Source organism: Protopterus annectens, chromosome 5.part1 (genome assembly GCF_019279795.1).
Source record: "Protopterus annectens isolate FY-2018-M chromosome 5.part1, PAN1.0, whole genome shotgun sequence".
In the NCBI taxonomy this organism is placed as follows: Eukaryota; Metazoa; Chordata; order Ceratodontiformes; family Protopteridae; genus Protopterus; species Protopterus annectens.
In genome coordinates this window covers 534480145-534505298 of record NC_056736.1, presented here as the reverse complement: position 1 = coordinate 534505298, position 25154 = coordinate 534480145, and the positions used below count along the sequence as shown (strand labels likewise).

Here is a 25154-nt window from a genome sequence, read left to right as displayed (position 1 = left end):
CCCTTCTTAGAAAAACTAGGCAGCTTACCTTTCATCCTTCACATCCATCTCAAAGGGAGTTATTTTTGAGTCGCACCTATCTTTCATACAATTTTCTGGCATTTCATCACTCTTTTCAGAATTCTCAATCCCATTTTTTGTTAATACTGCAAAAAAAAAGTTAAAAAGTAAGCTAGAGTCTTTCCTGCATAAAAATGAAAACAAAACAAAATGTAAATTTTTATAACAATAGTATGGCTATGTATTTCAAATCAACAAAAGATACAGAAAAATAACAAAAGTGTTATTATTGTGTCAGTATAGTCAGAATGGAAAGGCTGTTGGTCCAGATGACATACCAGTGGAAGGGGAGGTGCTTAGGAGAAATGGCAGTGGAGTTTTTAACCAGATTGTTTAATGAAATCTTGGAGAATCTGAGGATGCCTGAGGAGTGGAGAAAAAGTGTTTTTGGTACCTATTTTTAAGAATAAGGGTGTTGTGCAGAGCTGTAGTAACTACGGAGGGATAAAACTGATCAGTCACGGCTTGAAGTTATGGGAAAGAGTTGTGGAAACTAGGTTAAGAAGGGAGGTGATGATTAGTGATCAGCGGTATAGTTTCATGCCGGGAAAGAGCACTACAGATGCAATGTTTGCTCTGAGAGTGTTTTTGGAGAAACATAGAGAAGGTCAGAAGGAGCTGCATTGTGTCTTTGTGGACTTGGAGAAAGCATATGATAGGGTGCATAGAGAGTTGTGGTATTGTATGAGGACGTCGGGAGTGGCAGAGGAGTATGTAAAAGTGGTACAGGACATGTACGAGGGTAGTGTGACAGTGGTGAGGTCTGCAGAGGGAGTGACAGATGCGTTTAAGGTGGAGGTGAGATTACATCAAGGATCAGCTCTGAGCCCTTTCTTATTTGCAATGGTGATGGACAGGTTGACAGATGAGATCAGACAGGAGGCCCCATGGACTATGATGTTTGCAGATGACATTGTGATCTGTAGTGAGAGTGGACCAGGTTGAGGAGACCCTGGAGAGGTGGAGATATGGTCTAGAGAGGAAAGGAATGAAGGTCAGCAGGACTGAGACAGAATATATGTGTGTGAATGAGAGGGAGGATAGAGGAATGGTGAGGATGCAGGGAGTAGAGTTGGCAAAGGTGGATGAGTTTAAGTACTTGCGATCAACAGTTCAGAGTAATGATGAGTGTGGAAGAGAGGTGAAGAAGAGAGTACAGGCAGGGTGGAATGGGTGGAGAAGAGTGTCAAAAGTGATTTGTGACAGACGGGTACCAGTAAGAGTGAAAGGGAAGGTCTACAAGAGGGTAGTGAGACCAGCTATGTTGTATGGGTTGAAGACAGTGGCATTGACAAAAAGGCAGGAGTCAGAGCTGGAAGTGGCAGAGTTAAAGATGTTAAGATTTGCACTTGGTGTGACAAGGATGGACAGGATTAGGAATCAGTATATTAGAGGGTCAGCTCAGGTTAGATGGTTTGGAGTCAAAGTCAGAGAGGCGAGATTGCGTTGGTTTGGACAGGTTCTGAGGAGTGATGCTGGGTATATTGGGAAAAGGATGCTAAGGATGGAGCTGCCAGGTAAGAGGAAAAGAGGAAGGCCTAAGATAAGGTTTATGGATGTGATGAGAGAGGACATGCAGGTGTGGTTGGTGTGACAGAGCAAGATGCAGAGGACAGGAAAAAATGGAAACAGATGATCCGCTGTGGCGACTCTTAATGGGAACAGCTGAAAGAGAAGAAGTTATTATTGTGTCAGTTGATCTACAAGAGACTTTCCAAAGTGGGATTGAGGTTAAGTTTATCCTCGCTTCCATTATTTTGCATTTTCTCTCTCAAACTTACAGGCTCATGGGCAAGTGAGCTCTCCACACGTGTGTGCTGTGATGCAATCTGCAATTCATAAGAAAATACACAATTCCTATATCTGCAAGTTCAACCACAAATGACTGAGCAAACAAATGTCTTGCAAATCAAGAAAAAAATAATGAAGTTATGACAGCCTGCACTCTATGTACAAAATATAACAATATACACGTCTGACTTGTAGCTAATTCCAGTAGCAGCCACTGGATACAGGGGGACCACACAAAAACAGGAGGACTGCAGAAGGATATCTGTGACCCAGCAAGATCAGTTTACCTATGACAGGACTTTCCTTGATGAGTCATTGGCTGGGTAAGGTTTCTCTCCCAACCAAAATTCTACACTTTGTTCTGCAAAATTCCACAGTTAGGGATAACCAGGCAGAAATATGTCCATAAATGAATGCTGCTTTGCCTGAAAGCTAAAACTCTGAAAATGTTTCACCGAAAGGATCCCTAAACTTAAATATACCTACTCTGAGGTTGCACAGGAATGGAAAAAAGGGAATTATCCACTATCGGTGAAAGTACTTTTGGCAAAATAAACATGTCACACAAAAACTTCTGGGCTTTTGGCAAAACATTTTTGTTGAAATGGCAGTTACTTAAATTGCTGTCGGTCTACTGACATGCTCATAAACAGGTAGCAGAGCCAATGCAAACCACGACACAATACACTGGCTATATGGGCACTCACACCCTCAGAGCCAAACAACTCAGCCCACATCACTATCAAGCACCTTTCTCCAGACATGCCTCAAGAGGGAACAAGACAATTCTTCTGCATTTTTTTCTTTTTTAGCTCCCATCTACGGTCCACCACAATCATCAAATTGTAGACACGTTTGTTGTGCCTAGTTCCTGGTGTCACTGAGAGGAAGAAAAAAGCTTGAAATTGAAATGGTTATCCACTGGGGATTCACAGTGCTCAATGTCCTTCTTAACTTAAAGAATTTACCACTCACCCCCCCCCCCCCCGAAGCTGGGCTAACTCTTCCTCCAGTGGGGCATCACAATATTTTAGGTCTGAGGGTGTCCGCCTGCCCCCTCTTTAGTTCATTCTTCCCCAGTGAGCCCTAGGTAGTGCAGATGAAAGGCCACCCCCCGGGAAGATTATCATTGTATTTGGATGCCTGCCAAGACTAACAAATCCAAACTGATTGCACAGTGCCCCTATCACAACCTGCCCGCTTTGGGTTTAAGTCAGGCATATCACAGAATCCCCACCCTCAGGAGATAAAATGACCAGTAAATGCAACAATAAGCAGGTTGGGAGGGAGTGAAAGTGGCACCTACCCCAGTTATAAGATGCCCATCAAAGTACAAGATGAAAGCTATACTGCAACAGTGGTCTTACTCAAACCTCTATACAACTGCATTGTGCTCTCCACATGGATCACTGTTGTACTGACAACCTTTCAAGTAGGATCTAAAAGCTTAGATGTCATATGGGAGGAAGGTTCTTTTCTTTTAACAGACTGCAAGAGGCCTTCCTGGATTACACTGACAAAATTTGCTCTGCCCCTGAACGGGATTGCCCAGTTTGTAATGGTTACGAAAGGTATAGGTCCATAGGTAGGTACTAGGCTATTGGCCCTAGGGCCTATATAAGCCTAGCCAAACGGTACCCTGGCTTTTTCCACCCAAGATAATTATTTTCCTGTGCCCCTGTCAAGCAGAGCCACAGAAGTGATCCCCGGGGTGAATTTCCTATCTCACATCCATTCATCAAGATTTTTCTTGAAGAGTGCTAATGAGGAGCTTTGTTTGATATAGATAGGTAGTTTGTTCCAGAGTATGGAAAGTCTCTGAGATAGGAATCTATCCCTCCATCATGTTCTGTTTATTGTGGTGACAAGGTTTAGGTCCCTAGAGCATGTAGCTCGGAGGGATTGGGATTTACGTGGAGCATGTCCAACAGCTCTGGGTTTGACATAGCTTTGTATGTTAGGCAGAGATCACCTCTGAGTAGGCGATATGTGACAGAGTAAAGCTGGAGTTTTTTGAGATGGTCTGCATAGGGCATCTGTTTGAGGCCGGTGATCCTCTTTGTGAGGTATTTCTGTGGCCTTTCCAGTTGTTGTAGATGTCTTGTGAGGTACATACCAAAAGGGGCGTTGTACTCTATAATGGGTCTAATGAGTGATGAGTAGAGGGAACAATGACCTCTTTTTTCCTGGATGAGAAACCTTTTGTGATGAGATGTGCCACGTAGAAGGATTTCCTGACTACTGTGGCGATGTGATTACCAAAGGAGAGACTACTGTCCACCTGTGTCCCAAGGTCTCTTATCACACTTTCAGTGTTAAGTAGACTACTGCCTATGTGGTAGTTTATGGGTACAGAGTTTTTACCAAAAGGGATGACAATGCACTTTTTTGGCATTGAGCTTGAGGCCATGGCTTTGACACCAGGCATCTGTCTCAGTGAGGCCCTTTTGTAGGATGTCCACATCGTTAGGAGATTTGATTATGGCTCCTAGTTTGCAGTCATCTGTGAACTTTGTTAGCCAAAGACATTCTGTGTTAGCCTGTACTTCAGAGAAGTAGATACCAAACAGGAGAAGACCTAGGACTGGACCCTGTGGTACTCTACTTGTCACTGGTCTGAAGTTGGATTTAGAGTCTGCTACTTTCACAGTGTGGGTTTGGTCAGTAAGCCAGCTGGCAACCCATCTTGTGACATAGGGATTTATACCTAGTTTAGTGAGTTTGTCTATAATTCCAGAGTGGGGGATGGTGTTGAAAACCTTGGCGAGATCTAGATAAGGCTGTGTGTACCACCTTACCCTCATCTACAGCTTTGGTGACTGCTTCAAAGAAGTCTATCAGGTTTAGGAGACATGATCTGCCTTTTACAAACCCGAACTGGGTGGGGTCCAGAGTTTGGAGATTACCAATGTCATTGTTTATAAGTTCCATGATGATATGCTCCATAGCCTTGCAGACCAGGCTCATCAGGCTAATGGGGCAGTAGTTCCCAGGGCCCGTGGTGGCTCCCCCTTTGTGGAGTGGGATAACTGTTGCTGTGCACCATTCATTGGGCACAAAGCCTGAGGTGAGGCTATGATTGAACATGGTACTTAGGTGGGTTGCCAGTTCGTTCTGTAGTTCATGTAGAACGCAGCCTAGGATGTTGTCAGGTCCCATGGATGCTGTGTTCTTGGCTTTGGAGAATGTTTTTTTTTACCTGTGCAGCCGTGATTACATGTACTTTGCATTCTTTCGGTATAGAGATGGGCCCTTTAGGGGATGAGAGAGGGGTAAAGCTAGCATCTGCCAGGATGTTGGCAATATCATTTTGTTCTGTATATTTAGTGCCATTGTGCTGTAACTCAGAGCAGATCTGAGTGTTGCCATTGAGGGTCTTGACATAGCTATAGAATGCTTTGTGGTTGTCTTTAGAATCAGTGGCGATTTTGTTTTCGTAACTAGCTTTGGAGGATTTTATGAAGGATCTCAGCTTCTTACTGAGGCTGACCACGGAGTTCCTCCAATCAAGGGATTTTACTCTTTTTTTTGCAACAGTTTCTTTCTTCTGTTGTAGAGTTTGTTTATAGCAGGGGACCACCGGACTGGCTTCCTTTTTTTTGGAGGATAGCATCTTGGTTCTGTTAGGGATTGCATGATCCATGCACTCGTGTAAGTACTTATAAAGTGCAATTGTACAGGATTCACCAGTCGTATCTCTATCGTCCATCAGCATGGGTGTCGTGAAGTTTGCCACTTCTGTCTTAAAAAGCGTGAAGTTGGCTTTGGAGAAATTTTTTTACAGTGGTTTCCCCTAATGGGGGTTGGGGCTGGGATGTGGAGGTCTAGGGTGATTTGCTTGTGGTCGGATCTGACCAATGAGGAATTGATCTCTGGTGTGAAACACCAGTTGCCCATGTTGATAATGACCAGGTCTAGGATATTGCTGCCCCTGGTGGGGGTGTGGATAAGTTGATCCAAGGCATTGGAATTTATGAATTCCAGAAAACGTTGAGCACAAGAGTAGGTACATGAGTAGTTTTCCCAGTTAATGGTGGGGTAGTTGAAATCGCCCATTATTAGGGGGTTAGGTTGTACCCTAATATTTTCTAGTGTATCAAGAAATGAGGAGTGGGAATCCTCGGGCATGGTGGGGGAATCTGTAGCAAACTACAATTTGCATTGTGGTCTTGCCCAGAGTTAGTTGCACTTGGATAATCTCAGATGCATTATGCTGAGCAACTAGCCTGGAGGTGTGGATATCCTTAATGAATATGGACATGCCTCCGCCTTTAGTGCTTCGGTCCAAGTTAGGTGGCCGAAAGGTGTGGTATGAATTATAGCCTGGTAATGCAAGGGTGCTCTCTGTAACCTTGAACCAGGTCTCTGTCACTGCACAGATGTCGATGTTCTCCATTTTAAGGAGTGCCTCGAATGAGGGCATTTTGAGGTTTAGACTTCTAGCATTGAGTAGCATTACCCTCAGATTTTGCTTGCTTGTACCTGTTACGGTGGTGAATTTGTCATTTGAATCTTGCCTAAAAAAGGCACTATGGGGTGGCAAGAGCCTTAGCCAGCATCCGGAATCCCAAGGGTGACAGGTGCAGTCCATCTCTGGCAAAGCATCGTGGTTTGTCGATCATGTCATCCCAGGCAGACAGATACTGGGTCCCCTTAGAATGACACCAGAAGCTTAGCCAATTGTTGAAGTGAATCATTTTGTCCTTGCACTGTGGTATCATTCTGGGTGATGGCAGGATGCTACTCAGGGCTAGGGTCATACCTGCCTGGGCTACAAGATCAGAAAGCTCCTCCATGTCTCTTTTCATGTAGTCCAGGGAGGTACGTCTCAGGTCATTCACACCAACATGGACAATGACAGAGTCATATTTGTACTTGCTGTGGAGTGACCTGAGTGCATGCATTATGTGGCGGATCCTGGCACCTGACAGGCAGCTGACAGTGACTTTCTCCTTGTTTAGCCTGGTGAGTGGAACATCAGTGTGTCTGACTATAGAGTCACCTATGACTAGAGTGCTAGGTACGTTGTTATGCCTTATGGGCTGTGGTTGAGTGGCACAATGAGTTTGTGGGCTATGTGTCATTTGGGTTGTGTTGGGGGGGGTGGAGGTTGTTTGCATTTCTGCTTTGGAAGTCCCTGTTGCTTGGATAGATTTTTTTTTGAGAGCCTCCACGAATGTAGGTAAGTGTGTTTTGTGTTTCTATGTGTGTGTTTTGGTGGTGTAGGTTTTGAGGGACTATGTGATGAGTGTGGTGTGGTGCAAGTGTTTACCTTCTCCTCTTGACTGTCTAGTCCAGTCTTGGGTGAAGAGAGCTTTGCTTCCAGTTTTTTTATATAAGTGCACAAGTGGAGAGACAGCCAAGAGGCTACCTCCAAGATGGCCTAAGTAAAGTACTTACCACTTTACTAAAGGCTAGTACTTGCTGTAGCTATGGCAGAATATGGCTTGATCTTTCCATTGCAGGTTCTTCCCATGGGGACAGCAGAAAAAGGTACTGTAGTGAGCTTACCATTTACAGATGGGATGTTTTGACTGTCTTCCTTCCTTGTTAATAGCAAAAGAAAAAAAAGGTTTGCTTAGTTATCCTCACATCCTTGGTTCTATGCAGGTAGCATCTCAACTCCCTGTAAACATCCAGTGAATACAATATGCTGTTCCCCCTATTTTTGGTATCAGGTGAAAATAGTGGCAATTGGATGGTCAGGTTTAAAGAAACACTAACAACCCTATGCATAAAGGAAGGGTTTTTGTATGTATTCTGGCTCTGTCCCTATGGAAGACTAAGAAGGGCTTCTTACAAGTATTACGGCCAAGAGTTCTTAGATTCTCCTGGTTGATATGATAGGCAGCTGCAAAGCTATTATCCATGTCAGGGTATTTTAGAAGGTAAATGATAGCTGTATAAAATGCCATCAGATTTACATTTTCAACACAAAGTTTAAATACCATGGTAGAGTCATGCACAAAGTTTAAATCCCATGGTGCACATTCCCTTTCTTCCATGGGGCCTCAGACTGACCGTCCCTGTGAGATCCTGTTAAATAAACCAGTAAGGTTAAAGAAAGGTCCTCAAGTAGGTGGGCTGAAATTGCAGACAAATGCATCTTCACTGATGAATAATTAATCCTACTGCAAAGAGGTCTAACAGATATTAACGTATCAGATACCACCACCATTCAGGTGACCTGACTCCTTTCTGCACAAGAGGGAGAAACTCTCCTATTTTGTAAGTAGAACATCTTAGTAATCATCCTTGTAGCTGCCCTGAATACTGATCACAAGTCCTCCTACAACAAAAAAAAGGTGCCCAATGGGTAGGAGAGTCTAATCAACCATGCCATTAATCTCAGAGTCCTTAGTTTTGGATGTTCCAGGGAGCCCAGGAAATATGTTAAAAAGTTCACATGCTGAGGTAGGGTTATTTTTTTTTCTACTGCCATCTCTATCAGCAAGGAGAACCAACACTGCCATGGTCAAAATACAGTTATTAGAGGCAAGTTTGGCGTTTTGTTTCTTGCATTCTGAATAACCTTTGGCGGGGGGGGGGGGATCAAAGGTAAGCCTGCTGAAATGAAGAATGCAAAGAATGCCCAAGCCTCCTTGCAGAGTGCTTTGAAGTAGAACATACATACTGCTTGATACTTGAGAAAAAAAAAAAAACATTTCTTCTACTTTCTTACATTCTACCCTGTCCATAAGGTACAAGTCCACAGATGTTCTGCTTAACAGATTAACTCGGGCATTCTGCTGAGAAGCCCTAGGGTCATGTGAGATTCTAGGGCTATCTACCATGCTTGGACAGCCAGTCTGTAAAGAGGATATTAATGCCCCCCCCATTTATTTATGTGCCACACTGCTGTAGTGTTGTCTGTTATTCTGGTATGATGCAGGAGCAGATCTCAACTTTTACCAACAGAATTTGGAACAAAGTAAAAAATAACTAAGAAAAAGGCCCCAAATTAGGGACATGTTTTAAATGCTGCCACTATTATATTATCTTAGAAATTCTCAAAACGATTTCCAATTTTAGGAGGAATGTAACAAAACTTTGAGAAACATCAGAGGTGGTCCTACAAAATAGGGGCAGCTGAGAGGTCTGTGTGGGAGCCCTCTAACTTCCAGGTTGATTGAAAAGCGCAAAGGCCACGATCAATGTCACAATCTCCTTAATGTTGATATGCCACTTGCTCTGGCTCCTATACAAAGAGTCACACACTTTGATATTAGCTGAATGGGCTCTGCAAGCCATATCTAAGACATATGGAGTCAAAGTTTCAGCCACAGGGTCCTCTCTCAAAAGAACCCCCCTCTCAATTGATCTGTACCTGACACCTTCAACATGAGATCTCTTTTCACCAGGATACTTAAATTCCACTGCAAATAAATTCTCCCTTTGGACTATAGGCCTGGAAGAAACGAACCACTCAAAGGTTAATCCATTCAGAGGAAGAAAGACTTTCTACTTATAAGAGTCCAACAACATCATCATCTTTTCTCCCATTTTTCTACATGGGATAGAGGTGCTTCGTGGCAACTGATGCCATCTCTTTCAATTCAGTGCCACTCTCCTACCTTCAACAGTCATGCCTGACTGTCATAGGTCTTCTCTCACACAATCAATCCATATCTTTGCTGGATGTCCTAGTTTCCTCATGCCTTCTTCATGTCTGTTCCAAATCTTCTTCACCAGGCTGTCTTCTGCTTTCCTGCACATGTGCCCAAACCACCATAATCTATTCACTTTGAACTTCTCTACAATTGTTGTTACTGCGGTTTCTGGGTTTTCTGTTCCAATGTCCTAATTTCTCCGTCTGCCCTACAGTCTGCATCCTACCACCCATCTCAGGCACTTCATCTCCATCATCTCTACAGCTCTCAACTGCTCTGCCTTCACTGCCCAGGTTTCTGTGCAATACAGTAGTGCTGAACTCACCACTGTTTTGTACACCTTATTTTTCATCTTCTTTGGCATTCTTCTGCTATACACCACACTGACACTCTGCGCCAGTTGGCTGTAGCCCTGCTAAGTTTAGCTTTGACCTTCTCATTCAGACTGCCTTTCTCCTTAAACACCTCTCCCAGGTACTTAAACCTGTTAAACCATTCAGTTTTCGATTCTATCTCATTTCACACCTTCTTCTGATTTCCCCCAACTGCTGCCATTCCAACTGTCTTATCTGTACTCAGTTTCATTTCATGTGTCTTTATGTTTTGCATTCCATTACCCCTACTCTTTGCTGAAGTTCTTGATCTGAGTCTGCCTGTAAATGCCACATCACAGTTGCTTCATAGGATCCTTGTACACAGCCTGCACTAATTCTACCAATGTTCCTGGAATTTTGAATCATTGCAAGACTGCCCAAATCAGCTTTCTTGGACCCTTATCATATGCTTTTTCCAAGTCTTGGAATGCCCAGTTGGACTCTTCCCTCATCTCTAGCTTCTTCTTAACTGAGTACAGTGACAGGGCTTTGAGTCAGTCCATCTAGGACATATTGTTTAGGTCTTGTATCCTTTTAGAAAGGTATCTCCATGGGCATTCCAATTGTTGCATGTGTATGGACACATACATGCTAAAGGGGGCATTTTATTCAATAACTGGCCTAATGAGGGCTGAGTCAAGGGACAATGACATCTCTAGGTCTACATGCATTTCCTTTGTTTATAAGCTGTACAATATAGAAGGACTTTTTACACTGGACAAGTGCTGGCTAAATGCTAAGTAACTGTCCGCATAAGTTTCCAAATCCAGAACAACTGGGTCTACTCTTAGGTGCGCACTGTCAATGTGATAGTTCCCAAAGGATACAGTATCACAATTTTTGGCATTTATTTTCAGACCATGATTTTGGCACCAATTATTTATTTGGGAAAAACCTTCCTGCAGGATGGCCAAGTCATTTGGAGATTCAATGACTGCTCCTAGCTTGATACATGTATATTATATGGATCTAATTTGTAGTATCGAAATTCCAAAACACTGAGACGCGAATCAGGAAACTTAAAATGTCGAACCACATAAGTTTTCCCAGGGCAAGTAAACACTTTCCCAACACCACATTAAAACACACCGCACTATCTAAAACCCACCTAGGTGGGGGGGCTGTGCCCCCCTTCACCCCCTTAACTATATATATATATATATATATATATATATATATATATATATATATATATATATATATATATATATATATATACTAACTCTGGAATTCACAATAGTGAGGAAAAGGATTCCCCATGCTGAGCAAGTATTTACTTGTCCTGGAAAAACTTAGGCAGTGTGGCATTTTAACTTTCATGATTCTCATCTCGACGTTTTGGGATTGGAAAAACAGGAAGTTGGGTATGTGACAGTCTGCATGTAAGCTAAGACACAGGGTTAGCTGAAAAACAGTTAGCTCTGGATGCTATTAAAGAAGAAGTTATTCATTCTAGAAGTATAAAGTTTCTATCTGTTTTAACAAGTGGTTTCACGCCAGTGATACAAGTGGGATAGTAAACTGGGATAAAAGTTGTGCCTTTCCTGTCCCTATTAGTTTGGATTCTAAAGAGATTTAGCACATTTTGGGTGATAACTGGAAAAATTATTTACAAATAAAAATTTTTCAAGTACAATGCAGTGTGCAAACGCTGCATTGATGATTTATTTATTATATGGAAGGGCACTGAGAAAATGCTTCTGGATTTTACGGCATACTTGAGCAATGTGACTGATTATTTGAAATTCACTTACAAGATAGAGACAGACAATATTAATTTCTTTGATTTAACGATTTATAAATCTGCCAACAAGTTAAAAATGATAATTTATAAGAAAGACAAAAAGAGTGATGGACCAAGTCCAAAAATAAATATTGTAAAAGGGGAATTTTTAAGGTTAAGTAAATTAACAGAAGATTCACATTATTTTAATTTAGAATGTGAAGCTATGAAAACTACATTTTATGAAAGAGGTTATTCTACAAGAATGGATAAAAGTATAATGGATAATGTAAAAAGAAAAAAATGAGCAAGATAAGGTGGAAAAAGATAGGAAAGAATATTCTCTAGCCTGTGTAGTGGAAAATTCAGTGGATAAAAACAATATAAAATAAAATACTGAAAGAAAATTGGAGGTTTCTTATGAATTTTCCTAATCCAAAAGGTATCATACGTGAATCTCCGTTTTTTTGTATCCAAATGGGGCAAAAATGACCGAATAAACAGGGGGAAGAATTTAATAAGGGAATGTTTAAATGTAGAAATTGTATAAAATCTGTACCGGAGCAAGAAATTATAAAATTAGATTATTACAAGAATACAACTGTAAATTGAAGTTTGTTTATATTGCCCTATACAGACTTCGTTCTATGTTTTATATAGGTAGAACTGTGAAGGAGTTTCACATGAGAATTTATGAACATTTAAGAGGTGTTGAAAAAATGGATTTTAAGTAATGGTTTAGTAAAACATGTTAGGCAGAAACGTATGAATCAGATAAAGTGTGTTTTAAATTTTCAGTTATGGATCAGGTTATTAATTATAATGTAAGGCTAGATGCCAAAGATGAATGAATTATACCTCTCAACTGTCCAGATGTTTGCCTCATACTTTTGGTCCTTTTCTCATAAAATTTGTGTTTTCTTGGCAAATCACTGTGGAGTGAAGTCACTAAATAATGATATACATTTGAGTTTCAGACTGGATATCCTTCAGAAAATGCATGCTAAAACAAATCCTGTTCTAGCAACTTTCTAAATTTATAAGAGCAATATTTAAAATTTGTCCCTAATTTTGGGCCTTTTTCGCCCCATTATTTTAGGCTTTTGTCTAGATTTATTGTGCTAAGAGGCTGACAGGTATGGAAAGAGTACTGTTGGCAATTAAGATTAAATGCTTGCAGCTCCCAGGAATGAATGACAGGGAAAACTATAAAGTTTTTCTTAAAAGAAAAAGGGTTAACACATTAGCGGCAAATAGCCATGTGTTTTTTTAAATGTATTTAAGTGTTTTTAATGGGTTGCAACTTGGTCTGATGAAGGTCTATGTATGGAATGAAAGCACTTCCAGTTGTTACTCTTTCGTGATTTTTGAAAAACTTACTATGCTGAAAAGAAATCAGTGTTACAGCTAAGAGAGAACGGCAGGAAACCTAGCTTCAAAAACTGGATTAAACTAAAATTGTAAGTATAATTAAGTATATGACTGCCAGGAATTGAAAAAATAAGCACTCATAGTTTAAGTGTGATTAACTTAAATGTTTGTATTTCTAAATATTGTACATAGTTATATTCTTACCATTCTTAAAATTAAACTACTGCTTTTTTACTGGAAAGCCACCTTCCTCTCCCAAAAAGGAAGCCTTACTTCCTACATCCACAAAATTGGTACAATCAACTCCAAGATCAATGCACTTCATGGCAAAGGCACACAAAGATTGAGTGATGTCTTTCAATGAAAATGAGTTTCTTACAAGTACTATTATAATCTTAAACTCTATGATTTTAGTCAGAGCTGTGGCATAGAGGGATAAAGCCCAAACTACAATCCATGTAACCTAGATTTAATTAGTGATTCAGGCATCTAAAATGCCAGCAGCATGCCAAAGTCAGCTCCTTGAGGAAGTGAGCAGTGAACTGGCAAGTTCTGCCCACTGCTTGCCCTATCTTCATGATGATACTGGAGCACACACAGAGTGAGAATAAAGACAGAAAAAATGTGCTGGTATACTTTTGCCTAGAACCATAATACGGTGTAAATCAAGTGATCCTTGGAGAGTATTAACTGGTGTTTTTAATCTCACTCCTTTGGTGATGCCATGTAACCAGAACACTAGGGGCAGACTAACATGAGAAAACAAATTCTTCTACATCTGACAAAGAAACAGTAAGATGGCTATAAATCTGAATACTAGGCTGGAATAATTTAGTCATTCCTTCCATATGTGCTCTCACAGATGGTCATGCAGTGGGAATCTGTCATGAAAATCCAGTCCTGTATATAATTCAAACAGGGGCATTCCAGAAAGAAAAATATATGATGGAGATTGTACTCATAACCTGCAAGGGTCTTGTGGTTCTTTCAGTGGTACTCATAACCTGCAAGGGGTCTTGTGGTTCTTTCAGTGGATCTAGTCCCCAAAAATGATAGCCTACTGAAATTAAGACACCTGCTATAACAAGGAAAATATACCTGGGCAAATTATTTCTAGTCAAAGAAAACACACACACACACACACACACACACACACACACACACACACACACACACACACACACACACACACACACACACACACACACACACACTCCAGATCCCCTAGCAATGGACATCTAGGTAAGTGCAGATAATGTCCAGAATTCTATGTATTCAAATACACAGCCATCTTAGAAATGGGCATAAAACCAGCCATCAATTCATCTTTGGGTTTCCAATTACTATAGCCAGAAAATCACTTGAGCGAGTAACAGAAAGCTAGAATGTCCACAGGGGCTTCTGGAGGAGCAGCTGAAATAATTAGAATCACATCCCACAATGGATGCCTGAAGACCAGCATTCAGGGTGGGAGATTTCTTTTCAGCCATCTAGAGAATTCTGTCATCAGATGTTACTTCAACCATGAAAGGAAACAAAGCAGTCTGTCAATGTGCTTCTGCTTCTCCTAGCACCTCCTGAAAATGTATAAAGAGAACAAGGGGAAATGGGACAGACCTCAACTGTACATTGGCAACAGAACCAAAACTCTAGCAGTCCCAACCTAGAGACGCAGTCTTAACTATTACGAGAGGACAGGGTCATCGGCTTCGTGACACCTGCTTCCCCAGCACCTCCTGAAAATGTACAAATAGAACAAGGGGAAATGGGACAGACCTCAACCTGTACATTGGCAACAGAACCAAAACTCTAGCAGTCCCAGCCTAGAGAAGCAGTCTTAACTATTACGACAGGACAGGATCATCGGCTCCGTGACACCTGCTTCCCCAGCACCTCCTGAAAATGTACAAAGAGAACAACGGGAAATGGGACAGACCTCAACCTGTACACTTGCAACAGAACCAAAACTCTAGCAGTCCCAGCCTAGAGAAGCAGTCTTAACTATTACAACAGGACAGGGTCATCGGCTCAGTGACACCTGTTGCTGTAAGGTACCTGATGAAGGATACACAACTTAAGTCTCTGTTCTTATGCGAAACAGACTTACTGTGTTATTTCTTTACCCAAGAAGACTTTCCGTAAATCAAATTCTTAGTTTTAACCACTGATTTCTGAGTACCAGAAGGAGAGGTAACAGTAGAAACAGAATATAATCTCCTGTGTTTTAAAACAATTATAACTTCATAGCTATTCTACAGCTAACATCTTACTAAAACTTGGCATGAAATTCAAAGGTGTCAGTATCATGATTCTCTCCTACACACACACACACACACACACACACACACACACACACACACACACACACACACACACACACACACACACACACACACGCGCACACAAACAGACGCTGTGTGTGTATATCTTTGGCAAACATGTGATGTCCACAAGAGCACTTGGAGGTAATTTTCTCATGGGATGACATCAGAAAAAGTACAAAACCACAAATGTTACATCTTTATAATCATAGAGATAAAAGTACATGTGGTACTTAAAACTGCCAAAAATCAAGCAGTAAGAAGTGATGCACTCACAAGTAAAGTAATGTGATTCACTGCACACTTCAAGCATGGAAAAGAATGAAGGCACACGGTGTCCTCTCTTCTAGAGACAGACTTTGATAATGGCACTGGTGGGAGATTGCGGACATGCATCCCTAAGGATTAGGTCAAAGAACCACTCTGCTTTTGTCCCTTCCTCATTCATATAATTAAATCCTGCAGCAATTACTCATTATGCTGAACGTCTTCTGCATTTTGAATTTTAATACGAAAACTATAATTTTAATGTTGTTTATTTTACTAAATTAAAAGGGTAAGCCTTAAACTTCAAAAACAATTTTTTGTTATAATGACACAATAAATTTATCTTTTTTATGATCGTCATGTAAACAAAGTGATAAAGTTTGATTCTAAATTTAATGTTTTGGAAGTACTACAGTTCACCAACTTCAAATAGCCATACTGATCTTTATCTCATTCTACGTACAAAGGGTTAAATATTTGTAATAATCAAAATTTTTTCCGAATGTTTTCAGGATAATGCACATGAATAATCTGCTACAACCTGTACAAAAAGTATCTGCTTTTAGTTCTAAAAGCAGCAAAATGGCATCCTGAATTGCTGCATGACATTCTGCATTTTTCTAAACTATGATTTTGCAGTAACATCTACAATCAAAGAAAATATCAGTTTTTTGCAAAACAAATACAGTACTTCTGCTGCTATGCTAACTTGATATAGACATTATTGCTGATGGTAGAAGAAGCCAGAACACACACATTTGCATCATGTTTGTTGTAAAATGAATGACAAACCAATATGCTTAATTGATACACTGGATCTTGTATGGTAATCTAGAGGCTAAAAATTCTAAACATCACAGTCACAAAGATGACACTATAAAAAGTCACAAACCACAACGTTTGAGATGCACCATTAACAGAGTTGCACAAAATTCAATCTACCTGCACAGCCACCCAACACACTCCCAGACACACACTCCCAGACACACACACACACTTCCCAGACACATACACTGACACACACACACACACACACACACACACACACACACACACGCTACTTAACATAATCAACTCTGAGACTGTCAAGAGTTTAGAGGAAAGAAATATCACCTGAGCTATGGCAACCCAAGAGATGCAGCACAGTACACACAAAAAATATTGCGATATCTCTGTCTCGCACAATGTGTTTTTGTGTCTATACACATATACCACACCCATATGTAAAGTATACTTGTGCAAGTAATCTTTACTATAACAGTTGATGCTTGAGTAGATCACTGTTGCAGAGGCCTAAGGTATACAAAACATATCCCGCCGAGGACTGAATGAAAGGCCATCTTCCAAAGCTTTAGGGCACCTTCCATGCACATTAACTGCTGTACATCTCCAGGAGAGTGGTACAAAGTCAGTGGTTATAGCGACAAACCTTCAGAGCTTTCCTGTGTCTGACCAAGGTGGGCTAGAGACCACCAGTAGTTATGTGCTAGGAGAAAGGATAAAATATACACCATGGCATAAAATGCAACAAAAGAATAGGGGGTGGAAAGATGGTGTTCCAACTTCGAAAATAATCCCTTCATACATCTACTGTTACAGTAAGTTTATTTACTGAACTGTACTATGTTCATCAATGTTTCATTGTTGCAGTAGTCTAAGCTACACGGGATGAATACCAGAGTTTAGGGAGGAAGAAGATGGATTAGAGCCACGCAGGAGCCTCTGGCGAACAGTGCTAGTAATGCCTGCTCTGAACACATTAGTTTGCAGTGCTGGGTAAAAGTGTGAACAGATGACCAAATAGTGGCCAAAGCTGTGGTAGAGTGGGCTTTGACCTTACCTGGAAGTGTCTTGTTATGGTGAGAGTTACAAAAGGCAATAGTATCAGACAAATATTTAGAAATTCTCCGTTTTGACATAGATTGCCCATTTGTCTTATCTTTATTAGAAACAAACAGCTGATTAGAATTTCTAGATGTTTTTTGTTCTGCCAAAGTACTATCTGAGTTGCCTGTGGACATCATGAATGTACAGAATTCATTCCCTCCTATATTTTGCTTGTGGATAGAAAACAGGGTACATTTGTTCTCACAGGTTCATAAATTAGTACTAGGCTAACTGACCTTGTGGGCCATTGCGAGCCTAGCCAATGGCCCCATGGGAGAATCAAACCCTGTACCGTGTGATTGTAAGGTAAACACCTTAACCATTATGGCAACCTACACATTTACCCTATCTTTGCGAAAGATGAGACTGGGTTGAATCACCATAGCAGCTTGTAACTGTGATAGTCTTCTTATGGAAGTCACAACAATCAGCAGCAATATTTTCCAAGATAAGAACTTCAAATCAGTCTCATGAGTAGGGTTGACAACTTTTCATGTCAAAAATTCTAGACATGTACATGAAAGCAAAATGTGTGTAATTTTGGTAGCCCCACTCCCATGCAGCCATTCCAGTGCCCCATTAATTTGCTATTCTCGATTTCTGTCAGTTGCCATAAACACTGTTCAAAACTCTCAATGTGAATACTGTTTACTGCTTTATTTCTACAAGGATTATTTGGATTTATTTTAAACCTTTTACTTCAAATTTTATAGCATAAACAATTATTTAATTAACCTTCCATTAAGTGGGAGACATATACATCCTCAAACATGTATGTCCAGAAATTTCTGGATTTCTTCAGTAGAAACACCCTGGGCCAGTTAGTCCACACCCCAACCAGAGGGAATAAAATCCTGGACTTGGTCTTCACCAATATGGATGGCTCTGCTTTCTTCCAATTGTAAGCTCCGCTCTGGTCAAATCCCACCACAAATTTCTCATATTCACTGTAAGGCATAGGTTCCATATCCCCTGGGTCCAAGTACCTGATATTCTTTACTATTAGCTCTATGTTGTGCTGGGCATTGTTTGAGATTTCTAATATGGTTAGAAAGGCTTTGTGGTTTCCTTAGACAGGGTGGTTATTTGTTTACCTCCTATGTGTCTTTGATTAATTTGATCATGGCCCGGAGCTCCTTGTTAAGTGTAGCAATAAAGTTATTGGTACCTTAAGAGTTTCATACAGTGATTTTTTTTTTATTTTATAGCCTGTTTATATTAATTTTTCCACCACAGGGTCTTATTTTTAAATTTGGTGCATTTATTTTTGATGGTACACATGCATCTTTGCAGCTATTCACATGTGCATAGAATTTGCTAGTAAAAGATTCTGCATAAACAGTGGGGTCATCAAGATGGAATGGGGTTTTGAATTTAGCCAGGTCAGTACTCAGTTTTAGTAGAACAGCCTTGGTATAATCTCTGAATACCAAGATATTGGAACATGCCTCCAGCATCACTCATGATGAAAGTGACTAATTTGTGGGCCAGCTTGATCACAGAGGAAGTTACAGTTAGTGAGGAGCAAAGCTACACCATACTGGTTAGGACCAAGTCCAGGATTTTATTGCCTCTGGTTGGGGTGAGGACTAACTGAACCATGGAGTTTGTATTGATGATGATGTCCAGAAATCTTTGGGCATTCATTTTTGAGGATGTAGAAGTCTCTCAGTTAATGAAGGTGTGGTTGAAGTTTTCTTTGGCTTGATGCACAGGGACTCCATACTGGTTAGGCAGGAGGTATACTCTGATGGGGAGGTGGAGGGGCTCCAGAAGTTTAGCTAGGACATGATGAGGGTTTTAAATAATAGTAAGTTGGTCATAGAGGAGTTCCAGGCCATTGTCTTTTATAACAGGTCTGTAGGCAAAGTTCTCTCTTTTTAACATTGCTGTCTTTAGTGCCTTCATCTAATGTGGTGGGCTTGAACGTGGGTGGCAGGCACTGAAACCCTGCACTGATGGAGTGCTCTCATTGGTCTTGAACCAGGTCTCTGTAACAATGCATATATTGTTGTTTTCCAGAGTAAGCAGTGCTTGTAGGGAGTGAAGTTTTTTGTTAAGGCTCCTCGTGTTGAGCAGCAATACTCTTATTCAGAAACTTTGGAAGATTGACTTTGCCTGAAAAAGGCAGTATGGGTATAGACAAGGATTTAACCAAAATGTGAAAGTCTTGGAGGAGGGATATGTGCAGGCCAACCCTGGCAAAAGCAGTTAGGATTCTGTACCATTCCTCCCTGGCTGATATATATTGCACCCTCTTAGAATGACACTAGAAGCTAAGCACCTGTTGAAGTCAGTAATCTTTTGTTTGTATTGCAGCATTGTTCGTGGTGATGGTAGAATGATGTTGAAGAGCAGGTCCATACCTGCCTTAGACACGTGTTCCGAGGGCTCCATCATGTGTGTCTTCATGGAGTCCACGGAGGTACATCTCAAGTCGTTTACACCCATATGCACTATGATTGTCTCATATGTGTATTTGTTGTGCAAGGACCTAAGTGCTGTACACTCATGATGTGGTGAATCCTGGCACCTCATAGGCAACTTGGTGAATGGTACATCAGTGTGTCTCACTATGGAGTCATCTGTGACTATGGGCTTTTCAACAGAGTGAGTGTGACTCTTAGATGTATGTTTCATGGTAGGTGTTGTTTGTGTTGTGTTTTGTGAAATTGCTGAAGGTACTTGTTTCTTGGGTTACATTTAAGAGACTTTTTTAGTTTAGGTAGGTTACTTTTAAGGCCCTCAGCAGGTGTAGGTCTATGTGTTAGGTCAGCTCTGTGTTTGATTCAGTATAATGCTGTATGGTACTAACAACCTGGCTTTTATTTATAGTGGCTTTGAGTGAGAACGTTGCCTCCACCAACATATAACTACATCTTTCACACACTGTGACAGTTTATTTAAATAGAAAGTGGCTTTCAAGAAACATAAGACAATTGCTACACTGTCTCAGGATGTTCATTTCAACCAAGCTAGTTACAGAGATGGCTACAAAGTGCAAATCCATGGATCTTTTTGGCAGCTAGCAACATTACATTTAGTAAGGTCTTACTATATATCCAGGTAATTCAGATCCCATATCCTAGTTTAAAACAATAATTTCCTTAGTTACAACCATTTTCTTCCCCACATTTCTGACAAGGTACTCTGTAAGGAGTGTTTAAATCCTGCCGACTTGTTGCACTCCCAAAATACATGCTCCCAATTACTTGTCTCATTCCCATTGCATCTCACGCATTTGCTGTCTACTTGCAGAAAAAACAAATTCTAAAGTCTGCTTAGGGTATAAAAACGCATTGGCAAATAATCCAAGCAAAAATCCTAAACCTTCTGGACTTTGTTCCATACTTGGGAACTGTACAGATGACCTCCTATTGTTCCTTTGTAAATGGTCTTTTCAGTATTTTCTAACTTCTGATTGATTCTTATAGTTATCATGCAGTACTATATTATTCAGAGCAAAACATTATAACAAATAAGCTAAGAAGGACCAGGACCTCTGTGAAAGGAAGTTGTACCCAGGGGTCTTCCAGGAATTGATCCAACTATGGGGAGCATATCACAGATTTGTTTACCTCCATTCACAACAGGTATTAAATGAAATTGTGTTCCAGGACTAAAAGCCTGGAAGACAGTTGCCATTTTATTCTCATGGACAGGAATGTTCCTGTGTGTCTTTCTACTCCTTATGATAATACAGTTTCTTCTAAAGAGTCAGACAGATTCTCCAAAGATGATACTGGCAACTCCCTTTTGGCACAGGCAGCAATGGTTCTCCCTTCTGAAACTGACCAAGGGCAATTACCAAATGTTTCTTCACAATTCCTTACTCATGATGTGGGTTGTTTGATGCACCCCAGTCTTCAACTTCTTCAACTTAATGCGTGGACTATAGAATTTTTTAAATACCTTTTAGCCACCTGTTTTCTGAGGATATGCAGCAGGTATTAAAGGGAGTAAGAAACTTGCTGCTAGAAAATCATATTTGGCTGAGTGGAGAATATTTTTCTGGTTGGTACCAAAGCAAAAACCTGGATCATTTTAAGTATCAGGTATCTTTGGCTCTGCAGTGTTTGTGTGAGTTATAATCCTCAGGCATTTTAAACTCTTCTATCAAACTTCACCAGTCATCCATCTCTGCTAGTCTGTCCATGGATTCCTGTTTCTACCCTGCCTCAGGTCAGTCAGTTTTTTAAAGGAGTTTTACAAATCCACCCACTTAGAAGACAGGCTGTTTCTTCCTCTTGGAATCTTAGTTTTGAATTGAAGAAGCTTAAACTATTTCCTTTTGAACCTGCTCATGAGTAGGGTTGCCAACCATCCAGAATCCTTCTGGACTGTCTGGAATTAAGGGATACTGTCCAGAAAACAGAGACCATCTTTTCTGAACAGTGTATCGTCTGGAAAAAAATAAAATCAAAGTTGCAGAAGCCAGGAGATTAATTTTCATTTAATTAAAAAAAAAAAATTACGGGCCTTTGTGTCCAGTCGCACAGATGCAGTGTGTGACCAATTGTTTACATGTTCATCTTACGCGCGCGTGGAATTCAAATTCCCAAAGATGTTTGGATGCCCAGCAGACCATGGCATGAACAAATAACTTGAGGTAGGTGACAAACTCATCTTAGGCTCACTGCCAAGGAATTAAAGGTATTCAGCAGAATTTGTTTCTATCTCCATGGTGGTTCTTTTAGACTGCCTATAATTTCAAGACCTAAAAAATGAAAAATACACTAGAGACAAAAATAGAGGTGAAAATAGTTTTCTTGAATGCCTGAAGTTTTAACAATTCCAGTTGGTGGCTGGCATACGTTTCCTACCTTGGAGGATGTTTGCTCATATACTACTAATGAAACATGGTATAAAAACCCACAATGCAAATTCTATATTCCAGGCTATGACTCCGTTAAGGAAATGTGTACCTAGTCTGGAAAACAGGACAGGTGCAGTTTTAGTACACAATTACAGCATTCCTCGTATGTGTAAGGACAGAAAGCTTTTATTGGGTGAATGGGTGTTCTACAATAAACTGCCTGAACTTCAGTTGTTTTTTTTATTGTTTCTATAGTATAGTATTCTGAGGAAGCTCCTATTCCTAGTGTCCACAACATAGACAAGCCGTCTCTCTACGACATGATCATTGCTGATGAGACAAATTAAGTCCTCATTATTATTTAATTTTTTCCAAGAGTAGGTATAATACTGTTCTCTAAACCACAGGAAGATATATATACACAGTTATATTTAACTCTGTATGCAGATATTCATGTGCAGGGAGAATGGGGCAATCAAACGATTGTGTTAATTGCATTATTTTTATACTGACTGTACTCAAGGTAAGAAAGAAGTTGGACTACTAAAAACGATATCTTCAAGTACATCTAGCTGAAATCAGTTATCATATTTTGACTGTTTTAACAATGAGTTAGCTATAAGGAGCTGTTAAACTCTGTTGTATTCCCACACCAGGAAGACTGATAACACTTCAATGCAGCATGAGGAGATTTGCTGCCTTTAGCCTTCATGTCTCTGATGGACATTATTTTCTTTTTCAAAAAGTAACTAAATGTCATGGGTTAAGGGGGCAGCAGCCTCCCTTTAGTGATGAAGCACACTTGCTTCTGTAAGACGCATCATGTTAGTATAATACATAATGTACTGACAGTGGAGCAGCAAAGTCTAAATAGGCTGTTCTGCATACTTAAACAAACCACGACACCAAGCCTCTATGGAAAGACCACCAGGAGAAACATATTGGCGTACTCCACTTTAATGACCGCTTTCGTCCACATAGACTTCCTCAGAAACAAAATTCTCACAATGCAAATACTCTTAAAAAGCATGCTCAATTACAAAAATGATGATGTCATAATAAGTTAATTATTCCAATTAAAATGATTAAAATGCCAATTATGATAAAAAACAGCTGAGCAACCATGAAAAACGTTATAAATACAACAAAAACAAAATATTATTTCACAATGTCTCCTATGCTTTTTTAAAAAACATTTGATACTAATGATATCATTCAGTCCAGGTGTGTGATCTGCTTCCAATTTTGTTTGCCATCTAGCTTCCCTTTGTTCTAAATAAGCTTTAAAATCTCCCCCTCTTTTGTCATGTTGATCTTGTTCCAGGATGGAAAATAAAAACTTATTAAAACCTGTGCATTCCACACTATGCTTATATAGGGCATTATTCAAATATTTTCTATTTATTCTGTACATATGTTCCCTAATCCTCTTAAATAAATGTCTGGTGGTCATACTTACTTACAATTCCAAACATTTATCACAGATGACCACATAAACAACCCCCTGAGTTTTGCAATTAAACACTGCTGGGACCCAAATGGTGTTTTCTAAATGGGAAAATTCAATGTATGGCCCTACTAATATATGCCTGCACATGGGACACCCTGAACATTTATACATGCTCTTGGGTCTATCAGAAAGGAGGGTAGGGTTAGAAACCAAACTGATATCCTTTCCCCTTCTCCACTATAGTCTTCAAATTATAATCATTTCTATATACAAACTTGGGTTTGGGACCAACTGTTTTCAATAAATCATGATTTCCCTCTATAATTTTCCAGTACTTCTCGATGATGTTGCATAACTGCATTCCATCTGAGGTCATTTGCAAATTGAAACATAAATGGTTCATTATACCCTTCTTCAAAATGGGATAATAATGACTCTCTCTTCTATCCCACACATATTTAGCTAGTTGATTTAAATAATTTAACTCATATCCCCTGTGGCTGAAGAGTTCAATAATAAATTGAAATTCCTCGGCTAGCAAAAGATTTTCACTGGTCATACGGCTAGCTCTAATTAATTGCCCTTTTGGTATATTCTTTTTATTGAATGTGGGATGTTGGCTAGAAGAGTGCAAATAGCTGTTCATGAAAGTCTCTTTTCTATGAATTTTACTGATAAAATGAAGGTCTGTTTCACCCCAAAACAGATGAACATCCAAATAATTAATCTTAAAACCTATGTCACCTAACACAAATTTAAGAAAATCGGATTTTTCAATAATTTTTGATACAAAAGACTCCACAAGGTAATGATCACCCATTAAAATAAACACCAAATCATTGATGAATCTTTTATAATAAATGACATTAAATTCATTTCTTAGTGGGTCTAAAACCAAATGTTCCCACCATCCCATAACTATATTAGCAAAAGAAGGTGCCGCCGGGGAACCCATGGCAATACCTCTCATCTGCTTGTAGAATTGTCCAATAAACAAAAAATAATTATTATATAAGAGTGTCTCTAATAACTCACAGCAAAAATTGATATTGCCATTGGTCATATTAGTAAATTGAGTTGAATATGCCCTGACATACTCTATTCCCTCATCATGAGGAATAGAAGTATATAAAGATGTCACATCTACAGTAAAGATAATGTGTTTAGAAGGATCAAACTGTACATTTTGACTAAATAATCTAATGCTATTCAGGAAAATCCCATGAATATTTTAAAAAGGAATCCATTTTCTGCATCAGTGGATTCAATACAGTGTCGACCAACATAGACATTCCCTCTATAACATAATTAGGGGCTGAAATAATAGGCCGAAATGGTGGGTCAAAGAACAGAGGCAGCAGAAATTGAAACCGATAGTAACCAGGAAGAAAGGGAAATTACTGTCAGATTCGTCGACGGATTACGAATAAAAACAACAAAAAAGCCCAGGTTAGACTATGACATTTTAAATTTATCAGATTTAG

General features: G+C 39.9%; 1 protein-coding gene across 1 annotated transcript in view; it reads right to left on the bottom strand.

The window, feature by feature from the left end:
• QTRT2 (queuine tRNA-ribosyltransferase accessory subunit 2) overlaps window positions 1-25154 on the bottom strand; it is an 837401-nt gene that overhangs the window by 63589 nt on the left and 748658 nt on the right. The window contains exon 8 of the mRNA XM_044073156.1: window positions 29-146. Coding sequence (XP_043929091.1) covers window positions 29-146 — 118 coding nt within the window. The remainder of the gene's footprint in view (window positions 1-28; window positions 147-25154) is intronic.